Genomic DNA, 18,063 nt, shown 5'->3' with positions numbered 1-18,063 from the left:
ATAAATTTTACTGCAGGAATTTTCCAACTTGCCTCTTCATAGCCTCAATCAGCTTCATCTTTCCATCAGCAATGTCAGGCAGCTTTGAAAAAAAAAAACAAACACCCAAAACAAACAAACAAACACACAAACAAAGATGAAAGAATGAGAATAGCATGGACTGTTTTTCATATGCAATTTTGCTTCACATAAAGAGCACAAATTACCAGAATGCATATCCCCACACATTTTCTGTTAACGTGTAATTGTCAAATTGAAAAGAAGAGTTAACTCTTTATGTGCCATGTTCACAAGCCCGACTCAGTCGACGGCGTGCCAACTTCGCATATTCTGCTCAAAACCACAAACCCGCCCAAAACGATCGATAATTCGCCAAATGCCGCAGTACAATGAAAACAATTTTCATGATTTGTTTCCTGTTACATGTAGCTTACATTTTATGTGATGATTGACTATGAAGAGGTGTTCCTTTCCGGATTTGCGAGTAAGATCGAAGTTTCTGTTACCGTTTTGTGTCTGAAAGTCATGCCTTTTATGCAATAATTTAGCTACTGGTCATTTGAAAGAAAAACCATCACAGATTTGTCGTACAGTTTATAAGAAAGCAAAACTTGAAATTTTCACTACAACCAACTTTGCTAATGTACCTCATGTCCAGGCCCCATGGTAAGAAATTCTATAATTTGAATACAGAATGTTCTCCTAAAGCGTGACTACGTATAAATCTGTATCAGAATAACATGGCACACATATGGGTTTTACACCATGGCACATAAAGAGTTAATAATGTTGCATGCTACAATGGGGACCATATTAACGTAACTGACATCCTTGTTTACATCAGGCATTCTAATTTGCAAAACAGAGCAAGATCCTTGAATAAAAATGAGTATGTAGGAGCCTCAAAATGACAACTTCCAAGTCACACAGTGCATTCATTACAAAATTTCTGTTCATGAAGACATGCAACTGGCATCTGTAAAACTTATTGCATGGGGACTAAGAGAAGAGATGATGTGTGCTAATGCAATGAAATGTTATGAGAACATATGGGAACACAGAAGAGAGTCAATTCTTACTTTGAATGTGTAAATAATTTGGACTGTAATCAAACAAAAATATTTTGATACCTACTGCCATCACAAGACACAAGCTTTTGCAAGATACTGGATGAGTTTGTAGAGAACAATAACACCATAATATGTACAACAAACAGACTGTAATGAGAGCAATCCCAAGATATACTTTTCAATGATTCCACTGTCACTACATTCATATGTCCCCTACAGAGAACTCCACTTTCTCCGTATATTCATTATCAAATGGTTTAGTCCTGTTGGGTCTACACCCCTATTTTCTAGTTGCATCATGCTGACAAGATCAGTTACACGGTGTATCTCACATGTTAATTTTACCAAAATCTAAATCCTAAATCCAATCTCTATTCTTACCCCCATGACCCCAGTCTGACACCAAATCCTAGTCTTAAATCCACAGAACTAACTGATGCCTGATGAAAAACAGCAAACATGGGAGTCTACCAGTGTCACTAAAACTCACCATTCTTGGAGTTAGGAGAGCAGGAAGAAAGTGTGCCACGTAGTAAGGTTTCTTGAAAATGCTGGAATAAGGACAAGAAGGGAAAACTTGTACAGAGTGCAATGATAATTATACAAAGAAGTGTGAATTCTCTGTTCCATGAGGAATAAGGACCATTCGGTATAGGTGACTCCAGTTATGACATCCTCACAATTGAATTACACCATAAAATCACTTGGAATTTCATGTTTTCAACCAAATTAAGACTGATACTAGTCTGCTATGGCTCTGTCCAGATACAGATATGGGTGGTACTTCACACGATCTTCACTATGTTTGAGGACTTCATCTTGATATTGTTGTTTCTTATCATAAATAATTATATTGAAAATCTGCTTAGTTGATCACTGCATGAATTTGTTAGTTACTCTTTAAAAACAGATGTCACAACATTAAACATATGACTGCTTTATAATGTGTGACCAACACCCAACTAGTCTACCCTAGTTGGGGAGAATTCCACAAGATTCTTCACAAGTTACCTTGCCTCCAACACATTGGGAGGTATTCTTCCGTTATTCTCGAAGGAATCCACAGCCACATCCACATCCATGAGAGCCTGATCTCTTGGCTGAGGTAACAGACAGACAAACAAATTATTTGAGACAAACTCACTTTGTCTTTTCTTTGATTGTCTGAATTCAACTCTAATCACAAGTCTGTTTTACAGGGATTGACAGTTATTTTTCCTAATAACTATTTCTTCTGTAGAATTTTGGCATATACACCTATCAGAACACCAGCAGCTATATTACTAGAATTTCAATGTATGGATCCCCCCCCCCCTTCCAGGTTGCTAGAATCACCTGGACATTTACAATCCATGCAGAAAGAACTGTTTCTAGATATAATCTATCTGAAACCCGAACTTATTGTACAGCAAGCTATGCATGCAACACAGACTTCCAATGTACCTTTAGACTTTGCACGCCAGTCCCAAACTTGCCAACACGACCCGCTACAGTAGACTGCCATGGTTCCTGCAAACAAATGATGCATAATATTCAAGAATGTGAGGCATCAGTTGTTGTGTTCCTTGCTGTGTTGATACTCATATTTTGACAACCATGCACAAGAATGGTTTGTAAAGCTCCTACTTCACAACCACCAGCAGAGATCAAACCAGAGAAGCACTCAGAGAGCGCAGACCTCCGCCAAGCAGCTTATTTCCACCAATGATCTTGTTCTTCCATAGAGATCGGTGATTTCCACCCATACGTATGTATGCTGAAAATCGCCAGATTTCCCAATATAGAAGCCTTTGTTACATCATAAACCCTAAGATGCGCAGCGCACCTTGCCCTTGCAGAAGCTAGAGCACGCACTTTAGTGCGCGTATGAAAACCTAAAAAATGCACAGCTTGAACTGCCAAGTTCATTGACCCTACTTGCCAAAATGTCCAAAATCCTTCATAAAATCCATAAAAATTTCCGGATCACTACCAAAATTTAAAGGTCCTGTTTACCTTTGGAAACAGTGGTTAAAAAATTTTTCAAGATATGACATTTAATGCATATGTGTAGGTCTGTTGTACCACAAAACATCATCCTATCATAATGAATTATGAAATTTTCACGATAAAGCCTAAAATATAAGGAGATATCTGTACTTTTCTCAATAAACCGTAACTGTAGACGATTTAGTCTGGAAGCATTTTTATTAGAACTATTGTTCACATTTTGTATATTTAACAATATTTAACATTGATTTTACCGATTCAAATTTGTACAGTGGTTGTTTCTATCCCTAACTCACATTTTAGAATTATTCTAAAGCACTAATGCTGGGTTTTTGTTTCATCTGCAAATGGTAAATTATGCCTTTAATCATCTGTTCCTTGTGTCATTCTCAACCTTTCCTGCAAGTTTCATTCAAATCTGTTTGCAACTTTTTGAGTTAATTTCCACATGGACAAACAAACAAACGGTAATGAAAACATAACCTCCTCCCTTGGTGGAGGTAATTATAAGAGGTCATAATAGGCCTGTCTCCCTCAGACCAATGTTTCAAAATATTGCGCTATTTTGTGGTTAGGAAATTACCCCGATGTCAGATGAACCCACTATTTGTGCAAAAAGATGCAAATAGCACGATATTTGATTGGGAGAACTTCCTCCCAAATCTGGGTCTAGTTTGTAAAATGGCACGCTAATTTGTGAATTAGCATGCTATTTGGGTTGCATCTCCATCAGCTTGAAAATTTCTCGATCCCATCATTTGCACTGCGCACCAAGACCATACAACTCTACGTAGAGTTCTGTGGCTGAGCGAGCCGAGTCATGATGCAAAGTACGCATGTGCCAACTTCAGGCTAATTTCCCAAGCAGGCTGTTTTCAAGCTGATAAAGATAAACTAACTTGGAGATTAGAGGTTTTGTGGTATCATTGAATTCGTTACTAACCTTGAAACTTTAGTATCTATGACATGAATTAATCAATGACTAACTGTGACATCCTGTGTGACTGTCATATAATGATTCCATGACTAACTCTAAAGATTGGGGTGTCTATGGTATCAATGAATTCATGACTAACTCTAAAGACTGGGGTGTCTGTGGCATAAATTCATTCAGGACTCACATTGAGGTCTGACAGCCTGGTTTTGGCCAACATCAGGTAATCTCTCAGAATGTCCTGGCATTTGGCTGGTGCTGTGGGTGGATTTTGAATATGTGCCTGAAAAACAACAACAACAACAACAAACAAGGATGAGAGTATAAATGCTTGACGCCATGCAACTTTCCTTCCAAAAGACTAGGCAAGAGGCTCCTACCAGATGGAATAAACTCAAGATACATAGGCAGACTGAATTCAAGACAAACTGACAAACGGCACGTAACAGAATGCCTCCAGGAATGTTATGTGCAGAAGCATAAAGACATACATACACACACATGATCGTGTATATTGCTTGCCGATTGGAGCGCTTTCTTTACCACTTGACAGAGATGTCTGAAAACTAATTGCCAATGAATAGAGATTAGCTAACTCCCTAATCCCTATTGTGTCACTATATCCTCCATAATCCCTGTTGGACCAAGGCACAATGCTACACCTGAGTGGGCTGGCTAATCTACCAGGTGAAGTTTGGAGGGATTACTGCTTGCTGATGAAAAAGCCTGGTATGTTAGGCTAACTGCCTGGGCACACATAGAGGGTGAAGTGTATGTCTTGTGCTGGTTCTTGCTTGGACAAACCAATCCTACACTGAACTAAACTAAACTGAACTGGGGGCATTTCATGAAGCAGTTTGGTTGGATATTTTTCTGATTAACTGTTACAAGCTACCAAAATCCTTGCATCTCATTGGCTGAGAGCAAATTTGTCCCACAACTTTGTTGGACAAAATGCTTCATGAAATGCCCCCCTGAACTGAACAGAACTGAACTCAACCGAACTGAACCAAACCAAACTGAACTGAGCTGAACTGAACAAGCTGGCAAACTAGAATGAACTACACGTGTATACATTGCTGGAAGGTTTGCATGGTGAAGTAAATGAGGGAAATGTTTTTTTGGTAGCACCATCGAATGAACTAGCTGCATCCTCATGGAGTCAAAGAGTCAAAGAGAACAGAACACCAAACCTACCCGCAGAGAAGATGCCATCTCATGAGGCACGAGGTTGGTGAGGAACTCTAGGAGGAAAGAGAACGCCTTCTTGTTTGTTGATGATGGTCCAGAGGAAAATGTCTCCTAAGAAAAGAAAGACATAGGAAAACACTCATTTAAAAGTCAACAGGAACACTTCAAAACAAGCAAACAGAACTTTGGGTCAATATCCTGCAACATCTCATGGGATTTCTACCCAGTCAAGTACTATAAAGACAGACATTGTGATGAAATATACCAATATGTTATCACGATTCGCTCGTGCCCTCTCCTGAAAGTAACTTTTTCTTTGAGGGAAGTTTGGGTCAATATCCTGTAACATCTCATTAGATTCTACCTAGCCAAGTGAAAGACAGATATTGTGATGAAATATACTATGTTATCACGATTTGCTAGTGCCCTTTGCTGGAAAGTAACTTTTTCTTCGAGAAGAGTTTGGGTCAATTATATCCTGCAACATCTCATTAGATTCTACCTAGCCAAGTGAAAGACAGATATTGTGATGAAATATACTATATTATCACGATTTGCTAGTGCCCTTTGCTGGAAAGTAACTTTTTTCTTCAAGGAGAGTTTGGGTCAATATCCTGTAACATCTCATTAGATTCTACCTAGCCAAGTGAAAGACAGATATTGTGATGAAATATACTATGCTATCACGATTTGCTAGTGCCCTTTGCTGGAAAGTGACTTTTGTTTTGGGGAGGGGGAGGAGGAGGAAGTGGAGGAGGAGGTAGAGGAGAAGGAGGAAAAGAAGAAAAAGAAGAAGAAAACAAAATTGGCTGTTTTAGGTACTGCATTCTTCCATACTATCAGAGGTATATTAATATGCCAAGAAACTGATGTCTTATCACAACTCATCTTGGTTAATCATACACAAAAATATCTGTAATCTTATTATTCCATCACTATTTATTGACTAGCAGCAACCACAATTATTTGATCCTACTGCTAGGGATATCAATGCAATGAATACAGATATTATGTACAACTCTTCTCACAGAAACTTGACCGAAATAACCAGACTACCTTAAACCATGAGGCATATGGTGGAAAGACATGAGGCCCTTCATTGGCTGCTTGTCTGACCAATAGGAAGGCAGAGATGAGGGGTCCCTCTTCATAGCTCTCCAGGGCTTGCTCCACAAATTCCTGAATGCATGCTGCATGAGTAGAAGACATGGTAGCAGAAAGAATGATGTGAGATATGCAAGGCTTGTAACATTAGAAAGCACGTGCAACAAGCTGGAAAAGAGACTTTAACCCGTTGAGGACGAGTCCCAAGTATACTCGGGCAGGTGTCCATGGGAAATGCGTGTTATAGCAAAATCAGCCTGTTCTCAACAGGTTAATCAGAAGGAACAGAGATGCTTACAAAAAATATTTTTAAAAGAAAGTAGAATGGGAAAATCAGGAGACAGAGTATGTGTTTAAAATGAATGTGATAATCAGAAATCAAGAAACTCACATCTGATCAGTTCTTGAGCTTCAGGAAAGTAGATCAAACCTGTTGAAGTGTAGATCAAAGCTGACTTCCAGTTGACCTGTGTGACATAAAGACAACAGAGAGTAACTATGGCAACAGCTGTCACTGACCAGAAAGTAAACTTTGCTGTAGGTTTGGACAGTTTATCAACATCTGAAAGCTAGAAGAAATTCATGGATATTTCATATCCCGATTCATTAAATTACTGGTGTCGGGATCATTGAACCCAATTTCTACAGTGGTTCTTGAGCTCCAGCAAACACACAGCATTCCAAACTCAAGTGAAGACGATGAATATCATCCCAGTGAGAGGCGGCTCCCTCTGATACTTTTGTCTTGAGGATGTCGGGGCTGCCAACTCTCACGCAATCAGTGTGAAACTCACACACAAATTTTAACTGTCTCACTCTAATGAGAGAATTCTCTGGCAGAACCCTCAAAACAGGAACGAAAAACAAGAAATGTCCACCAAATCCCTGATAATCTGAATTTTCAGTATTCCCAAGCCAAAACTTTCAACATCCTCCCCTTCCACACCATTCCCAACTCCCCCCCCCCCCCCCAACCACCACAACCACCACAACCACTGTCACTTTGATCGATCAGGTTTGGTCACTCACAACCTCAAAGTGTCTCACTCTAAACTCTCACTCACGGTTAGCAACCCTGGGATGTTAAACTCAAAGCATGACACTGGGCCACCGGATTACCCACATTGCAGATGATTGATTTATGATGATATCACACCATTGCTTGCAGTTAGTCCGTTGAGGACAAGTCCTGAGTATACTTGGGCAAGCTTCTATGGGAAATGCATGTTGCAGCAAAATCAAACTATCCTCAACTGTCATGTAACAGTCTTAAGAGTATGTCTTAACTTCATTCAATATTTAATTATTCTACATGATATAAGAGAATAATGCAAACACAACTGATATGGTTTTGTCTCACTGTACCTGGTCTTGTTCCAGCGCTCTCCTTAGTAGTCCCACTGCATCACTTTCATGTAATGCTAATAGCAGCTGTCGGAAGAGGCTGACCACGTACGGTGATGCTTTGGCAAAGGTCCACTCATGCTGCTGACCGAATGTATCGGTGACTGCTGTAAAGTCATAAAAACATTCATCAAGGTTAATAAAAAACCTCATCCTTTCTATCTGTTTCTATTATTACTTTTATAAACTGTAAAAAGAATAAACACAGTGTGATGGTAGGTACAAATGTTTTCTCTGTTGTTACTGATACTGGCAATACTTGGACCTTGTTGACTGGCAGGCACAAAGGATATCTGAACATTGAGTGCCATATCACCAAAACATTTTGAGAAATCTGTATTTTTTTAAAAGTAACTTAAATTGTTTAATTTAATCATGTGCGTTTCCCCATATATCTCTCAAATTAATTTCACAAAAATCATTAACAGGAATAACATCATAACTCTTACCATTTTAAGTTTATTATCCAGCTTATTATTGCACAATGTTATAGGACATATTCTGGTTGTGACTATTCATATTCACAGAGAAAAACACTTTTATTGTATTTTTTCCTTTTTGTTTTGTTTTGCTTTGCTTTCCTTTAAAGATGCTGAATTCAAGGAGCAACTGGTTACATGATTTTAAAAGCTAGCTAATATGCTCTGCGAGCAAGTTCTATTATGCAGCATACATATAATGCAATATGGAACAAACTGTGTATGAATCATGTAATCAAGAATTTGGTAATCATAAAAATCTGATTGTATTCTTTCATTACTACACAAACAATTTCAGTACATACATTTTAGTCATCACACATTTCTGTTTTTGATTGTAAACCTTAGTATATGAAAAATAGAATGCAATGCTCAACTTTCTCAAGACCGAAATATGAAAATGCTGTTAACATTACATTTCAGGTGACCAATGGCAACAACAGGGTAAATGATAATGGCCAGCATAAAGTCAAAGTAAGAATTGTGATATGAAGATGATACCCAAAAATGCAACTTTGCCAAGGTTCTGACTTCAGCTACTTTTACCTGAGCTGCCTGTAGTGTGGCTGAAGAGCTGAGTGATGTGGCGAGAGGCAAAAAGCCGACAGCTCTCCGTCGGGAGCAGGGTTTGGAGTCTCGACATTGGAAGTACGTCCTCATGGCTTGGGGGCTCACCACACTGTTTACATGCAGCCCAGAAAACTCCTGTGTGGACAAAAATGATTGATGCAAATAAAGGGAATCTGACTAGAAATGCATACAACATACCCAGTAAATGAAAAATGAACAAAGAAAACCCATTGGATTCAAACCTGATACCTGGACTGCTAGACAATGTCTCTTACTGACAGAGCAATGGAAAGCACTCATACTGTGTTCCATCCTAGAAACTGCTAAATTCTCAATGCATGTATGGTAAGAAGCTTCCATAAACCTGAAATTATTCCAAAGGATAGAAATCAACTTGGGTATAAATGTCAAGGATCACCAAAGTGATGCAACTTTTTGAATACATGATAAATGTAAACAAAGGGAAACTGACCACAAAGGCACATGACTTAGATGAAAAATGATGCGGAAGTTGTAGAGACCTTCTCAAACTGAGCATTCACTTTCCTTCACAGAATTCAGTTACCCATTTGTCATGTGACAATATGAAATGTGTCAGGACAATACATACTTGTTATAATCACTTCAATATATGTCACTGCTGCATCCTCTACATATTGCATGTCTAAACACATGATACAGTATCCTATTACAATCTACATTCACTGTTAAAACATTTAACAAATTGAGGACGGACTGATTTTGCTACAACATTCATTTCCCATAGACCCATGCCCGAGTATACTCGGGACTCTTCCTCAACGGGTTAAACATTTGGGGGAAAAAGCCTGATTGACCTTATTTCAAATTTGTTTTAATGCTTACTCCAGAATGATTTAAGAAGGACCATATCTATTATAATATAATGCAAAAGATAATAATCAAGTGCCCTGTGAACAAACTGAATTCACAGCAGTAGTTCAGATTTAGTTCAGAGATTATGCAAATTTTGATTGCATTTCTTCAGATGAAATTTTTCACATAAGCCAAGAGATGTCCTATAATGAATGTGCATGTGTGAGATATGCCTATTTCAGTGTTTTGTTCTTGTTTTGGACAATGGACAAAACTTTGAAATGCTGTAACAACTTCGGTAACAAAGCCTAATTACAGTACTCTCATTCTATTCCCTGGAAGCAGTACAGCCAGGCTGCCGTTTTCTGGCACATACATGTTAAATACACAATAAATACATCATTATTTTTAAAAATATTCATATCTAAGAAAGAGAGCAGCATAAGATTATTTGAAAGTTCCTTGGCAAGCAGGCTATTGCTAATGATATTTGCACTGCTATTACATCTTTGCCATCAAAACTTCATAAGGAATTTGGAATGTCATCCTTGGTCATTGTTGCAAGTTTTTTTGAAAGCAAAGGGAACTGTATAGAAATTCAAGAGAGTTGGTAGACACAATACTGATACAGATGAATCAATACATCTTTCCTGTATTTTGTTGTGACAGATGAAATGCATGTATGCTCACTTGCAAAGACTTGCTCAAGAATCCTTTCAGCAGACTGCAAATTTCACATGAAAATGAAAGACAGAGAAAAGAACAAATTGAGAGAGAGAGAAAGAAAGAAGGGGGTGGAGGGAGAAAGAAAAAAAAAAATGTCATACTAATCTGTGACAAGCCCAACTTACATCATCACATTGAACGTTACATGCTTCTTTTCTAGCAAATTCAAATCTAGTGACAGAATATTTAAATGATAACCTGGTTCTACAATAATTTGTCTAATGACATATATATGCATACCATAAGCAAATAACATGCATGCTGTCCCATTTTGCCCATGTTGTAGCTTATTGCAATTCTGGTTTTTACATTATTTTGCCTAGAATAATACCCATGCACAAAGGTTGTACAAATAATGTAAATCAATACTTACTATTATTTTGCTGAATATTTCATTGGAATATGTAATACTCTCAAGTCCACTTCCACATTTTGATGGAATTAAGCCCTGACATTTAGCCCCAAACCATTATACAGTTTCGTCAAAAGTGAATGGGTGAAAAATTAACATCTTTGCTGTCACTGTGCCAAATTTCCAGAATATATAATCAAACACATAAACATTTCCCATCCTCCATTTTCAGGAGCACAGATGTGATAATATCCAACTCACCTCACAAATCCCTCTGACTTCAGGCACATCACTGGAAGAGGAGTGTGCAATCTTTTCACGATGGACAAGTTGAATGAAACAAATGAGGGTGTCTGAGGAGAAAGACATATGTAGGAAAGCAAAAGAGTTTACAATGGTAAACTTGGGACCAAAACACACCCAAGGCTGTGTACAGGAGACGCATGTAGGAGTTGCGAGCACGTGCTGTCGAGATCATGTAGACACATAAAGTGAAGATAACAGAGTTGATGCCATTGCTTACTACACTAATGACTAGAAATGCCTGTTGTCATGCAATGGAAACCGTGTATCCCTGGGTTGCTGCGAAATCTCTGCAAAACAGAATAACCTGATTTGACTACGATAAACATCTGTAGGAAATATGAACGAAATCCTTCACGAAATGGGGTTGGGAGTGACCATAAAGCAGGCCATCAAAAAAATCAAGCTTTTTTTGTGCATGAAGACAGAATAAGTGAGGACACTTTTCACCTAAAGGGAGCAGCATCACTAAAAACAACAAAGGGGTTTAAAGGGCATGTACAGTTCTGGTTGAGGTGAGGATTTAGCTTTTAACGTTTTGCGAGATATTCAGAAACCACTCTATGAGATGTCAAAGAGCATACAGTTCTAAGGGGTATCAAAAGTTTGTTTGATGAAAATCGGTTTCGAAATGGCTGAGATATCAAAAAACAAGGTGAACCTAAGAGATCCTAATAAAAGGCGTGGCCTGTCGCCTTTTATTATTTTCACTTTTTTTGATATCTCAGCCATTTGAAAACCAATTTTCATCAAATAAACGTTGAATCCTTCTTAAAATTACACGCTCTTTCATATTTCATAAGAGGTTTCTCATTTTCTCACTTAGGAATGTTCAAAACATGAATCCCCACCTCAACCACTACTGTACAGTCCCTTTAAGTTTTACCATGATGCACCTCCAAACATGCTTTCAATAGAAATTTTCAAGTTCATGTTCAGTGTGTTTGGAACATTTCTTCAGACATCTTGGCTTTTGAGCAAGTTCTTCATGTAACTGACTGATATTCACCCATGAAAGTAAATAAAAAAATAGTTCATAGAACCATTTTATGAAACAAATAATACACAGGTTTAAGTTTGTGATGCTAGTGGAGATGCAGCTAACTCTCAGGTATTCACAATGTAGAGCAACATGCACTCGACTGCGCATTTGTGTATGTTACACCAAAGCAAATATCCTCAAGTGCGCTGCATCTCCACTTAAAAAAATTATATGCTCTCTCACCTGTGCATATTTGTATACTATACCACCTTTCTTTACAAGTCTATAATATCACAAAAATTAAAAAGAAATGACTATGGTTGATCAAATATTCATATCTTATTGGTATCAGAGCTCTTACCAATTGTCATTTGGTGCAGGAAGTCACATTTTTCAGCATCCGCACCCCTCTCCCAGCTTCCCTCCCATACACTTGCAATGTCTCCAGCCAGACCATCTAGAACAGCTTGATGTTTGATGTGAGAGGTCAGATAGAGGTCAAAGGTCATCAGGGATTCCCTGTGCAGGTGCCACAACAACTCAAGGGGAAGTCCCTGCTTGTTCTGCGATATCAGTTAGGCATAGGGGACGAAAGGAAGATGACACAGGCTGAAGCATTACCACAGCATGACAAATAAATTGTAAAAATTTCACCATATTTCAAGCCAGATGAGATTATCATTACGGTGTCAAGCTCTCATATTTATTCCTGGCAAATATATTTCCTTTATATCATACTTCTTACAAGTTTCTGACAAAGTAAATTGATCTCAGCAAATTCACCTATGCAATCCACTCAAATTTGGTCTGTACTTGTGAGAGACGAGACTTATGAAGAATGTGTTTGATTGTATTTCTACGTATTTCTACCCACTAATTCAATGGACATTCCACAATGTTTCAGGTAAACTATATCAAAAAGAAATGTGGGACTGTTCACATCTGCTGGTCTGCATGCTCATCAAACAATTGGATTGAAATCTACAAGGGGGAAATCACAAAATACCATAGAAAACAAGACATTCAATGAGCATTACAATGAATGGTAACCATGAGCAGATTCAGCAAGAAATGAAACATATGTTTTGACTTCATCCATGCCTGCTGGTTTACGTCCCCGTCAACATTTAATTTTGATTACCCTTCTTTTCAAGAGATGAAGAGCACAGATGATATTGATTTGTTAACTGTCATGTAACAGTCACATTCTGTAATGAGCACATGACCAAGAACACAATTAAAAGACAAGCAATGCTTACTGTAAGTGAATTTAGTTCTTCTGCGAAGCGCCCTCTGTGGAAGATCTTCTGTTCAGTCAGTGAATTGATGAGACTGAGAATTTGATCCACCTTGGTCTGCAATTTGAGCAATGCAAAATACCATCAATTAGATCTGGTCACTCATAGAAGGAAACACTTTCCTTGTAACATTTGTTGATGGGTGAAGTGTGGAAAAGAATCCCATAAAACCCTGCCACCTCTTGAATGGGCAATTATCTTTATATTCAAGCAGTTAAATTTTTCACTCTACCGCACTATCAAATCCAAGAGCACAAAAATTATAATCCATTTTGTCTCTTGAAAAGAAATTAGTGTTAATTCCAATACATTGCTTTCTTGTGAAACAAATGCGTTAAATTGTTGTGGAGGCAATCATCACACAGAGCTCCTGGTGTGAGACACTGCATTTTTTAATCTTAGCACATGATCCAATTTTTCCAGACTTGTTTCAGCCTTGTACGTAAATGACTATCTCATAGATTGCTCATATCCTAATTTACATTTTCCCTTAAACTTGGTGAGATTTGGGGGACTTCCAGGACTGGATTCACCATGAATCAACTTGAAACTACAATCACCTATGTATCATCTCACAGCGCTAATTTAGCTCTATCACTTCTGGTTCTCGAGAAGAAGAGTTTTAACCATTCTTTAAATTGGGAACTTCTGCCCAGAGTTGATGAAAACAATGTCACTTAACTTAAATTGCAAAAGTGATCACAAGATTGTGACATGCCATTTTATGTGATGAATTTGTGAAGTTTCACGACGCCTCTAGATTTTCAACACACTTTTCTTTGATACATCTCCATCACTGACACATTTTGCATCAATGCTGGTACACTAACCTTTGCCTCCAGTGTAAGGAGTCCATGAATCACATGACTGTCTCCTGGCAACTGGTTGCTACCGGCAACAGTATTGAGGAACTCTGCACACTTCTTGGCAGCCAGCAGCGAGACAGGCATGCCGCTCAGTTCTGCTTGCTGCCGTAAACATGACACAATAGCTCCGGCTGACATTTTTAATAGAAAAGTGGAAAAAACACAAAAAGAGGGAAAAACAGATACAAGCTGCTTAGTTTGTGCATTGTTTCTTTTTTTTTCATTCTATATCCTTGCCTTTATTGTACTCATTCTTTTGAGCAACAGTAGCAATCTCTAACAAATTAAGGATGCTCTAAGATGTTGTATAAATGAAGAGAATTGCACTTAAGAATAGACTTACTTCAACTATGAACTCACAGTCTGCAGTTCCAGCTTATATTTACAAGCAAAAATGCCCGCATTGAGTGCATGATCAGTACATTTACAAATATTGCTTCTGAAGGCATGCCATCCATCAGAACTTACTTCTTACCTTCAAAATTACTGAAGCTGTGGAAATACTGAAAAACATTGATATCACAAATACTTGTCCTGAATTGCTTTATTTCAGGACAGTTTGTAATTCTGACCATTTGTCAAATGAAGAAGAGACCATATGCACTCACAATCCTACAGGATACTCAATTTCAAAGAGACAATCTGAAAAATTAATGCACAAGAATCAGGAAAATCTATGAAGAGGCACAAATGCATTTCAGTTCAGACAGATGCACAATGGAGTGAGAAACTTCTAGGTATGTTACCTTGAAATTCATCACCATCTGGTGAAATGTTCCCATGCATGCTGAATTGGGCAGGTGAGCCGGTGAGAGCCACATCAGATCTGCCTTCATCCTGCTGGTAGCTTTGCAAAGGTTTCTGTCACAATCACAAGTTACAACGGATGATTTTGCAGTAATAATGGCTACTGCTTCACTTTGGATTTACATAACTGCTGTGCATAAAGAAGATATTGTGGTTGCTAAATATTTGATGGGTATAACAATGTGCAGATTGGGAGTTGTATGACCTTCTCTCCAGTGGCTAAATTTGCGATTAGGAATGCAAATATTATTGTACTGCACAGCATAATCATGATATTTATTATATACAATTGTACAATTGTGCATACCAGGTGTGTATAATAGGCCAGGCATCTGTAAGACTGTGTGCAGCTGCTGCCTACCCATGCTGCATCGTGCTCATACTAATTGGTGGTGGTGGTGGGGGGGGGGGGGGGGTACTTTGGGAGATTGTTAAATTTGCAAAAATAAAATCCTAAAGTAATATTCAGCACCCACAGTACCATTGTTTGATATGAATGTGTGACACAGCTATGGAGGCTTCAAGTTTTTGCGGTGTTTGTTACATACACTACGTGCGGTATTCCCAATCTTTTGGAACTTCCAAAGAATATTATTAAACAGCTTCTTTCAAAAGTTGATGATCATTACTAAAGCTGTAATCAGCTTTCATGGAATAGATTTGCCATACCTAGGACATGACTGTCTTCACCTTTATCACTGTAATACCAGTACCTGGGTCTCCCCCTGCATTTCTTGGAGCAACTTGTTGACATCTTGGTGATGATCCAAGAGCCTGAGGGCAGCATTCTGCAGGACTTTCTTTGTCTTTGATCCAGCACCTTTCCTCAGGGCCTTCCTCTGCTCTGTGGTATTTAATCATCCATGGAAAAAAGCTTACTTTGTAAACCACAACACTTTCATATCTCTCCTATTATTGATCTTGATTTGCGGCCTATTCATTGTGGACACTAAAGATATAAACATGATATTGCCTCTACCTTGTGTTAATCCTCTCCAAAAAGATTCGCTGGGGAATATGACCAGAGGTTACAGCGCAAGCAGAAGTAGACAAAATTTGAAGGGTTTTTATTAGGGCAGATTTGTAAGATGTACCACTGCCTTTAGCAGCCTAGTAGGGCCATTGTTCCAAAGGTTGATTGTTTTTTTTGGGGGAAAAAGGACCGACTGAAGGGTACTGAGGAACACCAAAAAATGCAGAATTGCTTGTCATCATCACTTCTGCTTCTTTGTGGTTTATACTGGACAAATACCATGGGTAGGACATCTACTTCTCCACTGAACATTTGAAGAACTGGCGCTGACAAAAAAGATCAGTCTATATGGTCAGGGATATGTTCTGTGGAAACATGTATGGCTCCATGGAAACCCTTCCCCTATATAGACAAAGTCTCCCATACCTGATCCTGTGGGCTGTAGGGGTGCTCCGCCCATGGAAACAAATTGGCTAACAGATTGATTTGCTGAGGATCACTTATCAGCATGTCGACCAGGCTTTCTGGTAGCTTTGTCTTTTTCCATGAAAATTCCACCCAAAATCTTGGACATTTCCAAGTTTGTGAGCAACTGGTATTCCAGTCTGTACTTATATACAGTATGCAATTTTACAATGTCAGTTAAATTTGTTGATCTAAGACTGTGATTGTGAATTAGCTGTAAATGAGGAGAATGAGTGTTGAAGGGGTTGGCCAAGGAGATCAGTTACCCCATGGCAATCATTTTCCAAAGATCTCCGAGTAAGGAAGTTGAACCAGTGGAATGGAATACTAAGTATGGGCAATGTGACACCGATCCATAAGAAAGGTAACAGTCAACATGCTAGTAACTACAGGCCTGTAAGTTTAACTTCTATTATTGAATATTCATGCAGTGTCGTGGAAGTCTATCACAAGGAGTAGTGCTGTGAAGGACCACATCAGTGACAACAACCTACTTCATGATGCAAAGCATGGCTTTACTCCTGGTCAACCATGCAACACTCAACTCATGAGACAAGTCAAGGATTGGACAAACCTCCTTGACCTGGGAAGACCTTCAATGTATTCTACATTGATGTGAGTAAGCCCTCTGATACAGTGCTTCACCAATGTCTACTCAACAAAGTCCACATTTACAGTATCAATTGCAGATTCCTAAAGCCTTCCTCATTGGACAAGTTCGGAGAGTGTCAGTTAATTGAAGTGGCATAGTTTTTTTGTTTTTTGTTTTTTCCCCCGTGGACTCCAATGACCAGTGGCGTGCCCCAAGGGAGCGTTCTTGGGTCTCAACTCTTTGTTCTTTATGTGAACGATCTGCAGAGTGTGGTTCGCACTGACATACAAATTTATGCCGATGATACCAAAATAGGAGAAGTCTCCACAATTGCCCATCAGAGACTAATGCAAGACGATCGAGTCAAGGTTACTCTCGGGATGAATCCTGGCAGCTCACCTTCAACATGGCTACATTATGCAAAGTCATGCACATCAGAAGAGGTAATTAATGCTACAACAGCATTCAACACGAACAACCAGGTCTGCAGGAAACTTCTCTGGAGGACCTTGTTGTAATTGACAATGAACTAACCTTTCAATGATGCTAGGGCTTATCAAGAGAACATTCAAAAGCTTCTCCTACAATACATTACCAATTTTTTTTTTTTTTTCAAAGCTCTTGTCTGCCCTCTTTTCAAGTATGGTGATGTGATTTAGCATCCCAGGGTTAAAGCTGATGCTGGAAAGATTGAAAAGGTTCAATAAAGAGCTCACAACAAAACTAATCCGGCTCTCAAGCATTCACCTTATCAAGCATGACTTATGAGCCTTGGCAGGTAGGCCTACTCCCAAGTAGAGGTGACATGGTTGAAGTATACAAGATAATGAATGGACTTGTGAACATTGATCCCAAGATTTACTTCATCTCAGCCATGCATGAAAGTACTAGAGGACATCACCAGGAGTTATGCAGACAAAGATCCAACACAGCTCTGTATGAGAAGAAATACTTCCAAGTCAGAGAGTGACTGACTCCTTTAATAGTCTCCCTTCATCAGTAATCTTGGCTCCATCACAATACTTTCAAGTCTAAGTGGGAATAGAATAGGTCCTCCCAACACCAATCTCTTTCCCAAGGGATATACTATTACTCGTCTGTTCACTCACCACACACTGTATACA

General features: G+C 38.7%; 1 protein-coding gene across 1 annotated transcript in view; it reads right to left on the bottom strand.

Moving 5' to 3' along the window:
- The window catches only part of LOC140233373 (Fanconi anemia group A protein-like), a 50,343-nt gene extending 34,001 nt beyond the window's left edge, over nt 1-16,342 (bottom strand). Inside the window, exons 1-17 of the mRNA XM_072313478.1 lie at nt 16,309-16,342; nt 15,623-15,753; nt 14,849-14,963; nt 14,067-14,233; nt 13,198-13,293; nt 12,300-12,501; nt 10,915-11,006; nt 10,266-10,299; nt 8,718-8,876; nt 7,654-7,796; nt 6,680-6,755; nt 6,241-6,374; nt 5,191-5,295; nt 4,181-4,276; nt 2,082-2,170; nt 1,561-1,621; nt 33-82 (exon numbers count right to left, since the gene is read on the bottom strand). Of these exons, the coding sequence (XP_072169579.1) occupies nt 33-82; nt 1,561-1,621; nt 2,082-2,170; nt 4,181-4,276; nt 5,191-5,295; nt 6,241-6,374; nt 6,680-6,755; nt 7,654-7,796; nt 8,718-8,876; nt 10,266-10,299; nt 10,915-11,006; nt 12,300-12,501; nt 13,198-13,293; nt 14,067-14,233; nt 14,849-14,963; nt 15,623-15,753; nt 16,309-16,342 (1,784 nt within the window). The remainder of the gene's footprint in view (nt 1-32; nt 83-1,560; nt 1,622-2,081; nt 2,171-4,180; nt 4,277-5,190; nt 5,296-6,240; nt 6,375-6,679; nt 6,756-7,653; nt 7,797-8,717; nt 8,877-10,265; nt 10,300-10,914; nt 11,007-12,299; nt 12,502-13,197; nt 13,294-14,066; nt 14,234-14,848; nt 14,964-15,622; nt 15,754-16,308) is intronic.
- Nucleotides 16,343-18,063: the final 1,721 nt, after the last annotated feature.

Source organism: Diadema setosum, chromosome 9 (assembly GCF_964275005.1).
Source record: "Diadema setosum chromosome 9, eeDiaSeto1, whole genome shotgun sequence".
Lineage (NCBI taxonomy): Eukaryota > Metazoa > Echinodermata > Echinoidea > Diadematoida > Diadematidae > Diadema > Diadema setosum.
Note: the sequence above shows the minus strand (reverse complement) of the source record. Positions and strands in the feature narration are given on the sequence as shown.